Raw genomic sequence first — 16,034 nt, 5'->3', positions numbered from 1 at the left:
AATGCATGGAAAGTGCTTCACCTGATGCCTGGCACATAGTAAGCGCTCCCTAAATATTAGCTATCAATTGATGAGCGCCTACTGCATGCCATTATTACCAGCATTACGGGAGTCACTGCTGGTGATCCAAGTTGGACTCCCTTTTATGGGCAGAAGGAGGGGCTTTAAAGTTATGTCTGGGCACAAGAGAATGAATGCTCGTGCTTACTGCCGTAGCAAAGACCTGGTATCGGTTAAGTGAACTTGACGCTTGGCCCACAGATATTATTTCCATGCAAACTTTTTGTCCAGAATATGGTTTCTTTGAGGCCAAAACCTACTCTTGCAGTACCTGCAATGGTGGATAATACTTTTAAAAAGAGTAAGATTTACACCAATAACATTGGTGAGGTTAAGGCAAAAATTAGAGTTTTTCATAGTTCCCCATGGCAGTCCAGAGAAAGTATGAATTGGTACAACTTTCCTAAGAACAATTTTGAAATGTATATCAAAAACCATGACATTTTTCATACCTCAACAATTATTCCTATGCCTAAGAATTATCCCTAAGGAAATAAACATGGCTATATGCAAAATCTGGGTTCTCAAATGTTTGCCACTAGTTATATATTTATGTAAGTGAAAAACTGGGAACAAAGTCTTACAATAGGGAAGTTTGGTTAAATACATAAATTGTGATACCTTCATAAAACGGATGTCAGGAGTCCATTTAAAATTTGGTAGAACAAAAATAAATGAATGGAAAGATATACATGACCTATTAATTAGTGAACATAGTAGGCTAAAGCACAGTATGTTTATTACAATCCTTTTTGTTAAATAGAAAAAAATATACAGCCAAACTGTGACAGTGAAGTGAGATTTATGGAGTTTTTTTTCTTTTCCGCATACGTAGGGTTTTTAAGTTATCTACAAAGGACATGTACACTTCTGTTGTTCTTATATGCTTTCCTCTCTTCTCACGTGGAGCTCCTTCCCTAATGCAGAAGCCCAAGCCTAATGCATATGTCCAGGATTCTGAACAGGTCCAGCTCCTCGGCAAGATGGCAGAAGGCCGGGCCAACAGCACTGATTTCCTCAGCCTTCTAGCACAGGCAGCCTAAGCGCGCTTATCGGAAAGCAAAGGCATGGAGCTACGTTACTGATGCTTGGACCCACACCAGGGCCTTCGTGGGCAGGCCGCTGCCGAGAAGTCAGCTGGCTTCCTCCCTTTGGTCTCCCAGAATTGCACCTTTTATGGTCCTGGCACAATTTTCCTGGGTTCCCACACCCAACTGGCTGAAGCTGAACCCTGCTACTGCTCCCGTTGAAAGGAAGCAAAAGACAGTGGATAATACAGCTCAGGCTGTACTGAGTTCTTAAGTGGATGTATACCGTGGTAAACAGTGCTCTTGCTGACCACGTCGGGGGCCAGGGCTGGGACGGGAGCCAATTCATTGGGATTCCTTTGGCTTAGGAAGGAGTGCCCTGGAATGCTATCTGCTCAGTAATCCTGGCATTCAACTCCCTAGGTCTCTTTGGAATTGCAAAAGTCACCAGAAAAACAAAACAAAACAAGAGAAACAACCCCCCAGCTTGCCCAATCGTAAAGATACGAATTGGTCAAAACACAGCACAGACTAAATAACACTAACCACCAATGAAGCCTCCTAAGCTCTCAAGAACTGTTAAGTCTCATCATCATTCTCTCTGGGATGCTTCTCAGCCCCATTCTCACTGCTCTGCCTGTACTCTCTGCCCCTGCTGCCTCAGACCCAAGCTGGAAGTCCTGAAATTACTTTTTGCCCACCATCCACAACTTTTTAAGTCCACTTTCCACAGAGACTGGCCCAGAGGTGATACGTGCTGATTCCCCACCCATGGTATACCGGACCCCTGCTCTAAGGCAGACAAAGAAGACACCTGCTTTCAAGGTCATGAACCTCCTGAATCTCCTCTATGTGGTTACAGGAGCTGCCAATGTCCTCACCATAACCAGCTTTTCTCAGGTCTCATCAGGCAGAAAGTCTAAAAACTGAATTGAGGGGAAGTGTACGAGTTACCAACAGAGACCACTGCAGTTAATGTTAGTTAAACTCACTCCCTAGGACCCCTCGCACGCTTTACAGAAATGTGTAAAGTCGGGGGACTTACTGATCATGGTGGTGCCCCCCGCTAAGGCAGCCTTGGTCCCTTGGAAGAAGTCATCCACTGTGGTCATTCCCTTGTAGGGCATCTGGAAGTGAGTGTGGACATCGATGCCTCCAGGAATCACCATTTTCCCATTGGCCTCAATGGTCTTCACCCCTCCAGGGACAATCAGATTGTCTCCAATTTGCCTGGTGAGACAGGGAAGCAACCAGCAATTTAAAAGAATGACTTCCAAGATAAACACAGTATTATAAGGATTTGCAATGTTGTAACTTATGTTTATCAAAGTAGTCTTTTGCAAGTGATTCACAAGTTTAGCAATCTAGAAACAAATAAAGACAGGTATCCATAACAGAAAACATTTTTATTACAAGACATTGAATATAGTTCCCTGTGTTATACAGTAGGACCCTGTTGTTTATTTTATATACAGTAGCGTGTATCTGTTAACCCCAAATTCCTAATTTATCCCTACCCGCCTTTCCCCTTTGGTAACCATAAGTTTGTTTTCTACGTCTGTGAGTTTGTTTCTGTTTTGTAAATAGGTTCATTTGTATCATTTTTTAGATTCCATATACAAGTGATATCGTAAGATATTTGTCTTTAACTTACTCCACTTAGTATGATAATCTCTAGGTCCATCCAGAAAACAATTTTTTTATAGACACAAAACAATCTGATATGCTGTTTGGTAGGACCGTGTGTCCTGGCTTCGTACCGTAACCCCAGTGGCTTAACCATGTCTAGAATATAGGGTGTGTAATAAATATTTTTTAATAAGTGTTTTTATTATCCTTCTCATTTTGTTCTTTATTTAAAGGTCAGGAAGAACATTTGCAGAAGGACCGAATGGCTGTAAAATAATGAACTGTTAGGAGAGACTGAAGGAGGTAAAGAATCGTTTTAAAGAATAGGTGTGTGAACTTTGCTATCCTCTAAATGGGTTCATCTGTGCTCCTAATAACAAATGGAATCTGTCTAGGGCATTTCACAACTCAGACTTCACTCTCAATTCCATCCTTCCCTGATAGTTTATCTGTCAATCACAGCTGATGGCAGATTCTCAAAGAGGAAGCCAAAGACGCAGATGCCTACACCAGCTGCTTTTGTACGGTCAGCATCTCAGTAGAAGTTTCAAGCCAAGGAAGGTGATTATGACAACCTCCACCAGACACAGCTTCACCCAAGAAGCTTCAGAGCATCCCAGGGAGGCAGAGAGGGGGTGACTGGGGTGGGAAGGAAGCCAGTAAGTACGCCAAGGGCATACTACACAAGACAATTGGCAAATACAACTACTCCTAGCACAATGTAACCACATAGACCATCTACGTTGCTTAGTTCACATCCTTGATTGAAACATCCAGTTAATTCCAGGTAGACTTATGATTCTTTTTTTTTTTTTTTTTTTTTTACTAAACTTATTTTATTCATTTTATTTTTGGCTGCACTGGGTCTTCATTGCTGCTCGCAGGCTTTCTCTAGCTGTGGCGAGCGGGGGCTACTCTTCATTGTGGTGCGCGCGCTTCTCACTGCAGTGGCTTCTCTTGTTGCAGAGCATGGGCTCTATGCGCACAGGCTTCAGTGGTTGTGGCATGCAGGCTCAGTAGTTGTGGCGCACGGGCTTAGCTGCTCCACGGCATGTGGGATCTTCCCGGAGCAGGGCTTGAACCTGTGTCCCCTGCACTGGCAGACGGATTCTAAACCACTGCGCCACCAGGGAAGCCCTAGACTTATGATTCTTAAGGCTCTACATTATCATTAACCCTCTCCTACCTTGGGGACACATGTACCCCACTGCCAGTGGCATGAATACTTTCCGCTTTTGTTCACAGCCAGCTAAGAAAGACACTTTCCTGGGGTAGGAAGAAGTCTACCACTTGCCTGACAAAATCTAAGTTCTACAACTAAAATGAAGTCTTCCTGACATCTCTAAGAGTTCACCCTTACCACGTCACCACTCTGCCATTCCAGAGCCACCACAATTCAAAACACACTGTGGAAAAAATGCAGCCTTGATTCTAACTCCATTCTAGTCCAGATACTGGCCAGTGTGTTCTCATTTCCCTCCCTCACTGATTCACCTCTAAGAGAAATTGAGAACCAAGGGCATGAAGAGTTGCCTGGCTTGGGTGTGCCTACGTATGTATGCTTCTACCAATTTTGACAACTGGTATAACACCCAGTCTGAAAAAGAAAAGCCTTCCCTCCTTTTCCCCACTGAACCAATCAAGGTCCCCTTAATCCTTGAAGGCATAGCTTCTATCTCCCTTCCTTGGTCAAGTTTCTACTGACAGCCAGGTCTAATAATTAAGAGTGTGGCTCTGCCCTGGACGTGAGCTATGTGGATTCGCAATCTTGGATCTGCTAATACTAGCGTTATGACTTCGGCCAAGTTACTTAACCTCGCCATGTCTCAATTTTTTCATCTGTAAAATGTAATAAAAGTGCCTCCTCCATAGGTCTGTTGTGTAGATTAAACATTAATCTGTGTTAAGCCCAAAGAACACTGTTAGTTAGGCACATGAAAATTTAGTAAATACCAGCTATTATAATCAATAACCACCTTAATCTCACATAGCCCTCTCCTTCCTCTGGATCTCATCTGTTCTACTAATTTAATACTCGATGTTGATATTATCTGGTGATGTCATGTGCTTTGCATGTACAGACATGTCACTTCCCCTAAAAGACTCTCAGGTCCCTGGGGGAAGAGAGCACGATGATTTGGGTCCCAATGATATCTACCATAGCATGTGACATAGTACGTGTCCAGTGCCTGAGACAACTTCTTTGCACATAGCAGGTACTCCAACAATCTTCACAGGAAACAACTCTGTAAAAACTGGAGGAAATTATTTCTGTTTTTATGCTCTGTGAGTTAAGAATGTTGTTGGAGATATATCATTTTATAGGACTGGATGAAGATCATGTTTATACACCCTTTTCTCCACCACCAACACACACATCTGATGGTTAAATTCCTCCTATAACATCCTTGACAAGTGGCCTTCCAGTCTATTTTAATAGAGATGGCAAAGAAGACTCAGTTTTTGTATTCAACTATGGTAGTAGGTGCCTGAATCACTGCGTGAAGATGGATTCTGAGCCTGTATTTAGGGCTCAACTGTGAAAAGTTCTGTGATCAATTAGTGATGCCTGCCATGAGCTCTGGAATGAGGAAGAAGCATTAGGTACTAAATTTTTTTCCAACTCTGAACATCTCTAAATGAGGGAACACACCTCCACCAGAGAGTGGACTATACACAATAATGTTTTAGTAAGAGAAAAATGTAGAATTAATCGTGGCTCATATTTTGAAGAAAGTACTGTTTTACACTGGTTGGCTTGTCTAACAATTCCATTTTTCCTGCTTCTAATATGAAAAAGTATTTATGCAAATTGGCAAGGCTACCAAACACAAATATCTTCATTCTTGCATTTGTTACTCATTCATCCATTCATTCAGTCACTCATCCATTCATTCAATGCATTGATTAATATGTTGATCTTTAGCAAGTTATTTACTCTCTCTTCCTCTTTCTCCTCTATCCTCCTCTGAAAAGGGGGTAATAAGAGTACTCACTTCATAGGATTGCTGGCAGATTAAATGATAAGGCACGTAAAACATTTAACGCAGTGCCGGGCACATACTATATACTCAATAAAAGGTAGCTCTTACAAAAGTCTCTATGTGTTAAGTACTGGGGTAAGTGCTGCAGATACGGAGAAGAATAAGATATGGTCCTTGCTCTAAGAGTGCCAACAGTGTCAGAATTGCTACGATTGATAAAAGCACAGGGTTTTTAAAAGCTCATCAAATGGAAAGCTAGCCTAGATTTAGGGGCTGGTAAGGAATGTTGGCCTACAGAAAGTTGTATTTAAGCCAAGTTTCCAAAGATAAGTAAGCAATCTATAACCAGAATCTTAAGCTACCCAATGAAGCTGAATAAGATAAAAATAAAACTGAATGAGGCCAGAGATGGCTCATATGGTGGGTTGGATATACCAGTTTTATACAATATCTTATCAATGTGGGGAAGTACCCGGCTTTATGTGATGAAGGCTATGGGTAAATCAAATCCTTTTTTAAAGGTCACTATGAAGCTACCCATAAAGGTTACCTGGCTGTGCTGCTTGCAGGCATCCAATAGCAAACCATTTTGTAAAGTAATTATATATCCCTAGAGTATCTAGTTGGAAACCTTGCCTGCCCTATGTATGTCCTATCTGTGCTCTGCCTATCCAAGTCCTACCTAAGTCAAGGTTCAGTTTAAATGCCCTCTCCATCTCAAAACCTTCCTCTGAAGGGATTTCTCCTCCCTGTGCACTTCTAAATTACTTATCCTCATTTGAACTCCTTTGGTACCTATCACACTAGGCCTTATATTTTTAGGGTGCTGTGATTTGTGGACGTTTTCCAGTGACCTTAAGGACAGTGATGACATCTCCCAATTCTCCAAGACACATAGAGTGCCCATCAGTGCAGCTTGCCCAAAGGGGCCCTTAGCATCATTTGGGTGACTGAATTCAGATTTTTCATTTCATTCATGTAATCCAAGTGAACTAAGGCTAGCTCCCATTTTTAAGGGATTATGTGCATCCAGACTGAAGGGCTAAAATAAAAACTCATTTTTAAGGAGGAGAAATGAAACACACAGAAGCGACGGGCTAGTGAGCAAAAAAGAAGCAAGTTTCCTTCTGAGCCTCTAACGAAGAAAGTTCAAAAGACAAAGCAAAGGGTACTATATACCTACTTTATTAAGCCGTCTTCCATGTAAATATCAGCGTAAAAGGATTGATCATCGTTGACGATTCTGCCTCCCTTGATCAGAAGACGGTCGCTCTAGAAAAGAAGGAAAACGGGAGTCATTCTCACAGCTAGGATTTCAGAGAAGAGAGGTCTGCTGAGGTGCTCCCCATTCATTGTTTTAGAGGTTTAGCAGAAACCATTTTCTTAAGACATCTGTGTGCTCAGTGCACTCAGTCTTTCTGTTAGGTATCCAGTCCTTCTCGTTTGACCCTATTCAAATGATTCTGGAGTTTCACCTCTTGCTTCTGCAACCTATCATAGCCACTCAGAAATGTAGCTACTCTTTATATTGGCTTTTTCCAGAAAGCACTATATAATGCAAAGTGGGATAACATCTACCTCAGTGCCTGGCACTCTGTCTGGTATTCTGTTGGCACTCAATAGTGATTCCCAAAAACAGAACTTAGGGTCAGGCATACAATGAAATGGCCTTTAAAAGTCTCTATATGACAGGGGGATCATGTTATGTTTAAAATTCAGGATACTTAAACATGTGCACACAAAGTTGTGGAATGTATAACTCAAGGTGGAGAAATTATGCAGGATTCATATTTGCTTCACTATACTCAGTATTTCTCACATTCTCTGAAACATATTTCTTTATTGCTTTTCTTGTGAAAAAAAAATTTCCTTTCTTATGAGAAACATCTTTTTAAAAATTATAACTTAAATGAAGTTTGGATAAGTGATCCAACTGGAAACAAGGCACATACACTCCAAAGTTATTAATAAAATATAAACATATATTTTATTTATAAGTCAGGAGAGACACAAATCACTAGTCACCTTTAGAGATCACAGATTTCATTAAATGAATGGAGCTTAGACCACAGCATGAAGGATGGACATAGCTTTGTTGGGTTCATGGGGGAGAAGAGAATCCCTAGGAGGCTGGATGAGTGGAACTGCAACCTAAAGAACAATGGTGGGCTGCAGTTTGTTAAGAATTCAACATACAGACTTCAACTCTCCACCCATCCATCCATCCATCCATCCATCCATTATTCACACATCTACTCACTCAGCAAATAATTATCTAATATTTATTGTTAAATAGTGGGGAGGATGCAATTGTGAGTGAGCCATACCGTCAAGGTCACTGCCTGGATGGAACTTAAGGGGAAGTCTAGCAGTAAAGAAATAAAGTCATCAAAATAAGTAAAACAATGTAAAATTGTATCAAGTGTCACAAAATACAAGGGAGTGGGGCTTGTTTAAATAGAGGCTGGAAAAGGCCTTTTCAGGGAAGATCAATCTAGATGGAGAACTGCAAGCAGAGGGAACAGTGTGTGCAAAGGCCCTGTGGTAGGAAGAAGTTTTGTTTCTTTGAAAACCTGAAAAAGATCAGTGTGGAGGAAGCTTAGGGATCAAGGAGGGAAATGGCATGAGATGATGCTGGTGAGGTAGGGCTTTCAAAAGAGGACATAGGTTTCATGGGGGAAGGAAGCCCCACAGACAGGCTGACTTCTGGCTTCCGAAATCAAAGACTGTGAACAGGGCCAGAAAATGAGAATTGAAGCTAGGACTCCTCTGGGGATGTAGCCAATTACCACTTACTCTCTCCTGCTTCCAAGGTATTGGGTAAGAATAAGAAATTTCATCATACTGTATTGTCAGGGGGAAGGATTTTTTAAAGATACAGATCAATGAGGTGTTGAGACAAAACCTACATATATGGCAAAGAAGATGTGCTAATGAGGTCAAATACAAACTACTGCCACACGTGATCTCCAAGCCCCTCAGGAGCTGGCCTCTGTCATTACATCCACTCTGTTAGGTTCTATCACATGTTGCCTCATATTTTATATGGTGGCAAAACTAAGAGACACGTAGTTCCAGCCGCCTATCAGGCTCTCTGGCCACGAAGCCTTTGCAAAGATGTTCTCTCCGCCTTCTCCTATGTTCACCTCACACTGACAACCATCCTCGCCATTGTCAAGCCTCAATCAAAGGGTTTTTCCCCTAGGATACACTACCTGACTTTCCAGCAAATGCTACCTGCTCCCACTGCAGCTGAAACAATGAATTGTTCTACAAGAGTTGGTTTACTGTTCATTGGTCTCCTGACTAGACCAAAGACTCTTGTAGTCTTAGAACTATGTGTCTTTTGATCTTTTTACCTTATTCCCATCTTCGATAGCTGTTAAATATTGATCAAATGAATGGCTGAAGGGCGGGACACAGGAGGTTGTATTATATATCAGAATGATAAAAAGGCCATCTGAGTCAGAAAGTTATGTGAAGTGGTCGGAATATTGGACTTGTAAGGAAAAACAATTTTAATTGAAGGCTACTGTAATCTACCACTTGAACAGAAATTGCAAAATGACAGGAGGCAGTCCTAGGACTGTGCTTCTCAAACCAGGGTGCACATTAGAAAAATATAGATTCCCAGGCCCTGCTCTAGGCCAACAACTATGTATTTTATAAGCTCTATAAACAGCTCTCAGGCAGCCATCAGCCAGCCCACAGCAAGTCACAGACCAGCACCAGGAACCACTGCCCCAGACACAGTTTGTGTTGTCTGTGAAGGCAACAAAAGTTTCTCCAGCAGGAGCTTCATACTAATAACAATCTTGGCAACTATAAGAGTTCCCTCTCACAGCTCAGTGCTTTTATGATGCTCTTTGTCTTTCTAGCAAAGAGCTGAAGTAAGCTGGGTTAGGGAAAGGGGCCAGTTACTGCCTGAACTGAGCCCAGTCATGAAATATGACCATCCTCCTGCCTGGGGGCATCCAGTCCTGAGCCACTGGGGATCATCACTTCCTTCAATAAGCATGAAATATGAACAAAGGGGAAAAAGCTATCTCAGGCCCCTTGTACATCAGGGGTGTAGTAAGAGGTGACCCAAGTGGAATTAACATCACTGAGATGGCATTGTTAAAAACTGTTCCAATGCCAGTGAAATAAGCTTGACTCAATCATCAGGAACCTAAACAGAGCACAAAGATGAACTGTAGGCCTGGTGTAAGTTTCAGAGATGGGAGTAACAAGACCCCTGCTGTAGGCACTATAGTATTAATATTATTATTTGTCTTTATCACTTAGAGCAGAGATATCAAAACCACAGCTCACAGAGCTCAAGCAAATGCTGTTCCTGGGGGTCTTCAGCTTGTCCCCTGAACTTTTATTAAAGTGGTTAATAAAACTGCTTTATTAATTTTAACTCTTTCCATGCATGTGGGATCCACTACAAAGGACAACCCAGGCAAACAGTCATCAGACACAGAAGCATGTGAAAGGCAAGTCTTGGACTTGGCATTGAAGAATGATACAGCAACGACTGACCACTCCCAGGCCACATGAAAGCAGACCTCCCTGGTTACGGAACATGCTTGTCTGTGAAGTCATGGACCAGCCTTAGGCAGTAACACATTTGGGGGCCCAAAGCCAACAAGATGAACAGCTCTGACAGCTCTGGTTAAAAGTTACCCTCGACGGTGTTAGAAAGGTGAGGGTGGCTCTGAGGGGCTCTTTGCTCTCTGTTCTCAGTAGCTGAGGCGGTCAGGAACCCGAGAGCTGACGCCCGAGGAGGTAAAGTGGTCTAGATGGGAGCCGACCAACGTTTTTCATGCATTAATAGGTATAAAGGATGAAGGTACTTCTAGAGCACACAGGGATAGTCCGGAGGGTATTTGGAACCCAAGATGAAGCTCTTCAGAGCCTACAGCACCAGGCCAAGGACCCTGGCTGCTTTGGGCCCTGCACGGCCACCAGGGCTGAGTGAAGCCTGGTCTTGCGGCCCAGAGGGGTGCCAGGGGTACCAGCTGCCAAGCTTGGGCTCCACTGGGTTCTCCCACTACTAGGAGAATCGGGCCGACCACTTAACCAGGTGTGTGATCTTGAGTTAGGACTTAACCTCTCAGCACCTCAAGTTTTTTATTAGCTCAGAGCAGATAATAACACCTAGCTCACCTCTCAGGGTGGCTGCCAGGACGAAATGAGGTGGATGAAGGGGGAAAGGTGTGTGTGTGTGGTGTGTGTGTACATGTATATATAAAATATCTAACACAGTAAACACCTATAAATATTAGTTATATTTATTCCACTCATTATTTACAGTACTTTAAATTTTTATAAAATGCCTTAAATTAAGAAGCATACTGGGGAGGGATTATTGTTCCCATTTTCCCAATGAGGAGATCTACACAGAGAGACAGATGACTCTCTCCAAGTGACAGCGTTGATCAGTTCCAGTTGGAAGTAAATCCAGGTCTCTCCTCTCTTGGCACCAAACTGCTTTCCACCTGAGGCCACTGCACCAATAGTGCCTAAACCATATGCCAAGTGGCTCTTTCCGACAGGGCTGTCCTCTCTGTTTGACACTGCATCTGACAGTTCCAGAGCAGGAACGGCTGACTTCCTCTGCAGTAGGAAACTTCAGGAATCCAATCACTTGTAAGCCACTACTTATAAAATCAGTGGATTAGACCTGCCCCTTATGGCCTGAATGTGTTAATGCAGCTTATAAAGGGACCTGATTTACAATCCAGGGTAGCAGAGGCCCCTGAAGTTTGATAAAGTCCGACCCTTTTTCCTTCACTAGGATATGACAATGATTAGAAAAATCAAGCATAAAAAATCAAGAGTCTGTGAGAAAATGGGACAGAAAAGAGACAGAGAGAAACAAAGAAAAGAAGGAAGGAAGGGAGTGAGAAAAGACAGAGGTACAGAGGGGACAGGGGGAGCAAGAGAGGGAAGGGAGGGGCTTCCCTGGTGGCGCAGTGGTTGAGAATCCACCTGCCAATGCAGGGGACACGGGTTCGTGCCCCGGTCCGGGAGGATCCCACGTGCCGCGGAGCGGCTGGGCCCGTGAGCCATGGCCGCTGAGCCTGCGCGTCCGGAGCCTGTGCTCCGCAACGGGAGGGGCCACAGCAGTGAGAGGCCCGCGTACCGAGAGAGAAAAAAAAAAAAGAGAGGGAAGGGAGGAGGAAATAAACTTATAACAAGGGATGCTGTTAAGAATGGCTGTGATTCAAACTAGAATAGAAAATGCAAGGACAGGATCTTGAACTTAAGCCGGCTGGAGATGCTGGTTCCCATTTTGGTTTTCCTCACCTAGTCTTCAACGTAAAGAACTTAAATTACCACGTCTGTCTGAGCTAAGGAGAATATGCCTCCCAGAGAACCCAGAGCCCTCCGTGGATTTCTTCTCACTCAGTAAAATCAGCCCCAGAACAGTACTTAGGACACATCTGTCCTATACTCTGCAGACATGCCAGCAGCTCAGAATAAAAACTATAATCCTAGGAAGAGAAAAAGAGAATATAAACTGAGGAAGGAGTCTTCCACAATAAAATCTTTTAGTACCTGTGTTCAAATCACAATGCGCAGACTCTGACCCTCAGTGGGGACTCAAGATCCTTTCTAAGTCCAGATGAAGGCGCAGGTGGTTATTTAAAATAAATTCCCATCTGGGTAATTAGATTTGACTCCCTAAAAACACTCCCATGCTTAAGAATACAACAGGATGGATAGACTACACAGATGAAATCTTGTAGCTTTTCTTCCCCAAAGCAGCATCATTTAAAGAAGACAGAGAAAAGGCTTTCTAAGATAGTCCTGGTTGCCTCAACATGGTATTTAGGAAAAGGTACTGAATAGGCTTTCAGGAGACCAGAGATCTCATCCCACCTCTGCTGTTAAATATGCAACCTTGGGTGAGATGCACAGGCATGAGTTTGAATTCTGCAACGAACACTACCTGTGTTTGGGAGAGTGACTTCACCTCTCTGGGCTTCAGTTACTTCATCTGTGAAACGGGGGACAATGGTATCTGTCTCTCAGGGTGCTGGTTAGGATTATGGGGGTTCCTATAGGTAAAGGGTTGAACTCTGCTTGGCAATTTATAGATGCTTAGTACATGTGAGCTACTATCATAATTATTCTTCCTTTCAATCATAACTGGCCACTGTACAATGGCCCTCTCACAAATATTCTAGAAGAACTTAACTAACACTCTGTTAATCAAAATCTAACAGACCTTGCCATAAAGGGAATTCCAGAGGCGCCAGTCCCCAGCCAACCCCCAGCAACTGTTCTCAGCTCCTGCCACCGGCTGCCAAGGTCAGCCAAGACTTCTTCTTTTAAACCCACTCCCACAGGACAAGTTCCCACGGCCCCTCCAGGTCACTCTTCCGCTGGAAATAAGGCTCCATGAGCAGATAACAATCTACTTGCTCTCTTCCAGCAGGAATGCGGAGTGGGTGGCAAGGTCTCAAACCTGCCCCCAAACTCACCCTCCCTGCCCAATGCATGGATCTGTTTCCAGGCCCCTCAGTGACAAGCATGCCATGGAGACGGAGAGAACGAGTAAGGTCAGGGAGGAAATAAGACTTCTTGAAGGGCAATGCAGCTTCCTGGCTCTGAGTCTTTATTGAAACCAGGGATAGTTGTACAGGGCTGGCTATTACAAACCTCTGAACTGCTACAGATGAATCTCAAAAACATCCCTCCTTTCTCTCACCACCCAAACATACTTATGACCAAGTGTGCACCATGGAGGCTAATGGTGGGAGTGGGTGGGGAGGAGAGTGGGGAGGGGAGAGGGGGGGGGGGGGCACTCCCTTCAAAGCACAGCCCACCGAGCAGAATGCATAATGAATGGCAAGCACTGTTGTCTCTTTCATGTGTTTGGTTTGGCCCTGGAAGGACAGACCACAAGGTAGGAAAGCAGTAATGCAGAGGAAGCAGTAGCCAAGGGCAGGTTTAACCAGGGCAGGGTGGCAGCTCCCTCTTCTGAACTAGAACATCAAAGCCAGCTGTGCGCATTCTTCCCCCCAGAACTTCATGTTCACCATTTTGAAGACGTAATTATCAAAGGGCCAGACAAGTGATGTACCCTGCCCTGGGTCAGACTGGAGTGGCGAAATGAACCGTGGATGGCATCTTAATCCCAGCGCCCGATAACACTCTCCCAGTCTTTAACAGGGTTCCAGACACGGATAAGCACGAGTGGATAACCAGACAGGGAACCGGGGGAGGGGAGCGATGGACAGAGGAACCACAAAGCCATTCCAACCTCAAGCAGGAAGGTCAGCTGGGCCTGTGAAGCCCAAACCTCAGTCACTACTGTGCTATTTTCATGATACTGGACAGATCCCGGTACAAACCGTACTGTTATTTACTTAATATTATCCTGAAATAAATATATTTTAAAAGTAAACACTGTCTCACTCCCATAAATTCTAAGCCAGTATCACTTACCAAAAATAGACAGTAAACCTAGGAATGAATACAATAAAAACCTCATGAAACTTTGGCTCCATTCTCTGCCCTCAAAAGGGTTCTGAAGGATGAGCTCAGATCTGCTACCTTTGTTAAAAGGAAGATTACCCAGTGTCAGGGTGGGGCGGGGAGTGGAGGGGTGGTGTTCAAGACAAAGTAGCACTATGCTAAGACTTTTTCCTCGACCTGCTCATAAGGTTAGAAAAATAATTAGAAAAGGGACAAAATTTCTCTCTTTGTGGTTCAGTGTCATTGAATGCCCTCTTCCAGAATCACCTAAAATGATCTAACGTAACAGCAGGACTACCATCCCTGCTCTTGAAACATGGACTGACACGGACCAACGTGAGCCACCACGGGCTTGAGCAGTGTCCAAAGCAGAGTCACAGGTACGTCCCAGGTACTGGACAGCACAGCACACGGAGGAGGTTATTGGAATGAAGGATCACCGTTTCAGAAGGTTAGGGAGAAGGAGAGAGAGGGGCAGGGTGGGTAAATCTAGTGTGAGAACAAGCATGCCTTATCATAAAATAGGATGTGACAAATCTGGGTACAAGAAAAAAAATGTGGTCCATCTTTAGCTGGGCTTTGGGGAAGGAAAAATGGAAAGGTTGCTGTCTGGATGGAAACCAGCCCTAATCACAGTTTGCAAAACCATTCAGAATTTAGGTAGCGACCAAGGGAGTTTGGAAGCCACAGCTGCACTGGCATCTCTGCTAACTCATTGTGTGCTTCTAAGCAAGTGGCTTGATCCAGCTCTGGGCCTCAGCGTCTTCAGCTGAGTGAAGGTGGAGCTCTCTAAAAAGGCCCGTTTACGTATCTGTAAAGTACAGATACTAATGCCTACCTCCCCAGCTACTGTGAGAATTAAATACCATGATGCAGGGTCGGGGCACTTCGAAAAAGCACCATGGGTGGCAGGCATTACAAATATTACCACTACTACTAATTTCACGACTGTGCTACCACCTCTATTTTATTGCTCTGATGATGTACATGTACAATTGAAGGCAAATCCAAATTGCAGTATAAATGGAAGGTAGCTACTACTATTACATACAAAGTGCCTGAGAAATGTGTTGCTCAGGACAGAGTATAAAGGAGAATATAGTTTGAAGAAAAGTCAGTGCTTTAGAGATCTAATTCATGGCCACATTTGGTCTGGGTTTATAGGAGAGTTTTGTGTTGTGTTTGTTATTTGGGGGTTTTTTGTTTTGTTTTGCATTGGTACTTTTAGGCCTCAAATCCATGTGTTATGGGTGAAAGCTCTCTGTCCCATATGCACGCTAGGAAACTGGGGTCCAGCTATGTTCAAACGGGATCCTGTGTCCCATCAGCTCGACAGCCTGTGTAAAAGCCAAACGCCTACTTCATCAGGAAGGAGGGCCTGAAATTTCAACCAGGTCTTGATTCTAGGGATAAACAGGTTTAATAATTCATTCCTGAAACGTACACTTGTGTGACTACTGGCTGTGAAGATGTTATGTTAGGTGTACGGGAAGGCAAGGACAAAACAGTCGGAAAAATTAAGCCATGACCACAAATAATAATGTGAAGTAAAGAGAGCGAGGGTAAAACTATAGAGGCAGTGAAATGATCAGTGGTTGCCAGTGGTTTCGGGAGGGAGGGGGTGGGAGGGAGGGGTGAATAGGTGAACAGACAGAGCACTGAGGGTTTTCAGGGCAGTGAAACTATTGCGTAAGATGTTTTAATGGTGGATACAAGGCATTATGCACTTGTCAAAACCCATAGAAAGGTACCCCCAAAAAAGAGTGAACCTTAATGTAAAACTATGGGCTTTCATTAATAACATATCAATGCTGGTTCATCAACTGTAACAAATGTTTACCACACCAATGCAATATGT

The 16,034-nt window shown here is 43.6% G+C and overlaps 1 protein-coding gene across 2 annotated transcripts in view; it reads right to left on the bottom strand.

Moving 5' to 3' along the window:
• The window catches only part of DPYSL3 (dihydropyrimidinase like 3), a 114,551-nt gene that overhangs the window by 31,153 nt on the left and 67,364 nt on the right, over positions 1-16,034 (bottom strand). For both annotated transcript variants that reach the window (XM_027081693.1, XM_027081694.1), the window contains exons 2-3: positions 6,885-6,973; positions 2,134-2,318 (exon numbers count right to left, since the gene is read on the bottom strand). In XM_027081693.1, coding sequence (XP_026937494.1) covers positions 2,134-2,318; positions 6,885-6,973 — 274 coding nt within the window. The remainder of the gene's footprint in view (positions 1-2,133; positions 2,319-6,884; positions 6,974-16,034) is intronic.

The sequence above is a fragment of the Aethalodelphis obliquidens genome, unplaced genomic scaffold (genome assembly GCF_003676395.1).
Source record: "Aethalodelphis obliquidens isolate GAN/ISIS:26980383/991018 unplaced genomic scaffold, ASM367639v1 scaffold45, whole genome shotgun sequence".
NCBI classification, from domain to species: Eukaryota; Metazoa; Chordata; class Mammalia; order Artiodactyla; family Delphinidae; genus Aethalodelphis; species Aethalodelphis obliquidens.
Note: the sequence above shows the minus strand (reverse complement) of the source record. Positions and strands in the feature narration are given on the sequence as shown.